Source organism: Echinops telfairi, unplaced genomic scaffold (assembly GCF_000313985.2).
Source record: "Echinops telfairi isolate 266 unplaced genomic scaffold, ASM31398v2 ScPeMD7_9;HRSCAF=40, whole genome shotgun sequence".
Lineage (NCBI taxonomy): Eukaryota > Metazoa > Chordata > Mammalia > Afrosoricida > Tenrecidae > Echinops > Echinops telfairi.
The window spans coordinates 56,468,134-56,470,764 of NW_022103906.1; the positions used below are offsets into that span (position 1 = coordinate 56,468,134).

The 2,631-nt window shown below is 36.6% G+C and overlaps 1 protein-coding gene across 1 annotated transcript in view; it reads right to left on the reverse strand.

Annotated features, from left to right (window-relative positions):
- KLKB1 (kallikrein B1) overlaps window positions 1-2,631 on the reverse strand; it is a 25,454-nt gene that overhangs the window by 22,068 nt on the left and 755 nt on the right. The window contains exon 2 of the mRNA XM_045286903.1: window positions 2,065-2,123. Within this exon, the coding sequence (XP_045142838.1) occupies window positions 2,065-2,122 (58 nt within the window). The 5' untranslated portion in view covers window position 2,123. The remainder of the gene's footprint in view (window positions 1-2,064; window positions 2,124-2,631) is intronic.

Sequence of the window (2,631 nt, forward strand, 5' to 3'; positions counted from 1 at the left end):
TCTACACAATTGATCTATGTATTGTGATGAATTTTATGAGCCCCAATAAATTGATTTTTTTTAAAAAGAAAAGAATGGGAATTCCATAATACTTCATTGTGATAATGTACATAGACAAAGAAGCAGTGTTCCAACAGAACAGGGGAATACTATGTGGTTTAAAATCAGGAAAGTTGTATCCAATCACCATACTTATTCAATCTGTATGTTGAATAGTAATTCTAAACTTTGGAGAAGGAGAGGAAGAAGAATATGGCATCAGAACTGGAGGAAGGCTTGTTCACAACTTGCAGTAGACAGGTGACACATTTTGCTTGGTGAAAGGGGGGAGGACTTATAGTCATTGAACTGTACCCTTTAGTATGGTGGGCAACTCAATGTAAAGAAAACTAAAATCCTCAGAACTGGACCAATAGAGAGTATCATGATAAATGGAGAAAAGTCTTAAGTTGTCAGGAATTTCATTTTGCTTGGATCCAGAAGCAATGCTCCTAGAAGCAGTAGTCAAGACATAAAATGATGTATTGCGTGGGGCAGATCTCTTATACAAGACCTCTTTAAAACGTTGAAGAGCAAGAATGTCATTTTGAGGATTAAGGTATGCCTGACTTTCTCATATGCATGTGAAAGTTGGATCAACGAATAAGGAATATTTCCAAAGGATTGGTGGATTTGAATTATGGTGCTGTTGAAGAATACTGATCGTACAAAAGACTCTCAGAAGAATAAACCAGTCTGTCTTGGAAGAAGCACAAGCAGAATGTTTCTCAGAAGAGAGGATGCTGACACTTCGTCTTACACATGTTCTGAGGACAGTCGTGGAAGAGGAATCATCACTGGTAAAGTGGAGGGAGGTCAAAGAGACAGGAGAAGGCCGTGTTTCATTCTGTTGTACACGTTGCTATGAGTTGGAACTCAATTCCTGCCTAACATATTTTTTTCATAATATCACCAACAGTTTTGTACAATGGGGCTAAGATAATGTAGTTTTTTCATTTTCTGCTTATTTTCACTCTCTACTCTTCCTAGCATTATCATGGTGTTTTTTTTTTGACAAGGCATATAAGGGGACTTCAAAAAGTTCATGAAAAAATTCCACTATTTTTAATTCCACTTTGTTAAAAACTTTTAAAACTACCAATTAAAGTGGCCACAGTCCGCAGTCTCTTTGCTTCTCTTCCACGTAAACATGGAGAGGATTTGTATTGTGTTGAATATGACCCATAAGAGCAATTAAAGGTGAGGGGCAGATGAGCCGAGTTGTCATTGGCGGTGTCCAAAACCCTCTTCCAGAGGAAATGAAATCTCTCATCAATGTAAACCTTATCCAAGAGGTACTTATAGTAGCAATTTATCTATCTCAGACATAAGCAACCAAGCACCTTACATTTACCCAGAATCCACTCAGAGCGGTGGCACAGAGAAAATCCTCCGCAATGATCAATGAAAACAGAGTCGCTTTTACTCTCAGAAAAGAAACAGAGTAGACAGAATGAGATTGAATCCTGGTGTTGAAAAATATGCAATCAAAAATATCCAAAAGGATAGTTTATTAAATTACATTTGAACTAGACGTTGTCATTTCTGAAATTATTCCCCAGTGGCTTAAAGAGTGTGTTTGCTTGTTTGTTTGTTTTAAGTATGTATCTGTCAGGACACTTGGGTAGGGAATACTCCCAAATATGTAGAACTCTTTTGAACAGTCAGATAGTGTGAATTCTTTTTTAAATGATGGTAATAAAAATAGAGGGCTGTTTTTGTTTGCTTTGAGATCTGCTGTGCATAGAGCCCTTCCCAGATAGCAGTGTTTAGCAACACTGTTCCATGACATTCTGCACACCTGAGCTCCCCTTCATTGGTCTATTACAGTTGTTGAGGAAAATACATTCAGGAAGTGCTATTTAACCCCAAACATGAAAATGCCATATGGCATTACTTACCAGGGATGTCCTTCTTTCCAGTAGCTGACTGTTCATCACTTTCTCCGAAAGTGGGATGTCTAACCTATTAATTACTCCTTTGTTACACATGCTTAACTTTACGTCTTGTAAATAAGCCACTTACCGCAGGAAATTGTAGCAAATAAGGAGATGAGATAAGCTGCCTGGCAGAACAAAATCATCCTAGAAAATAAAACAACACAGACATGACTGCTGGTTGTAGACCTTATTTAACATAAAAGTAAGGTAATAAATTATACATGTATAATTTATATATGCTCCAATATATAAAATTATTGTAGTACATAATTTACATATACTTCCATATGCTTGTAATTTAAATATATATATCAATCCTATATACACAAATAACAGCATAGAGAACAAGAGTTTTCTATGCCTTTTGAGCCTACAGACTTAAACAGTTTAGAATGCTTCACAAGATGAAAAGCTGAGACCTGTAGACCATGACTGTGTTTGTTATTGATTTGCATCCTTTATTGCTAGTAATTTTAGAAAGGGAAACAATTGGGTGGCGAGGAAGGAAATGATCGTGAAACTCCATCGTTTTAGCCAAAACAAATGATTGTCAATTACAGTGAACCCTCGTTTATCGCGGTTAATCGGTTCTAGACCCTACCGTGATAAATGAAATTCCGCGAAGTAGGATTCCTTATTTGTAAATCAAATA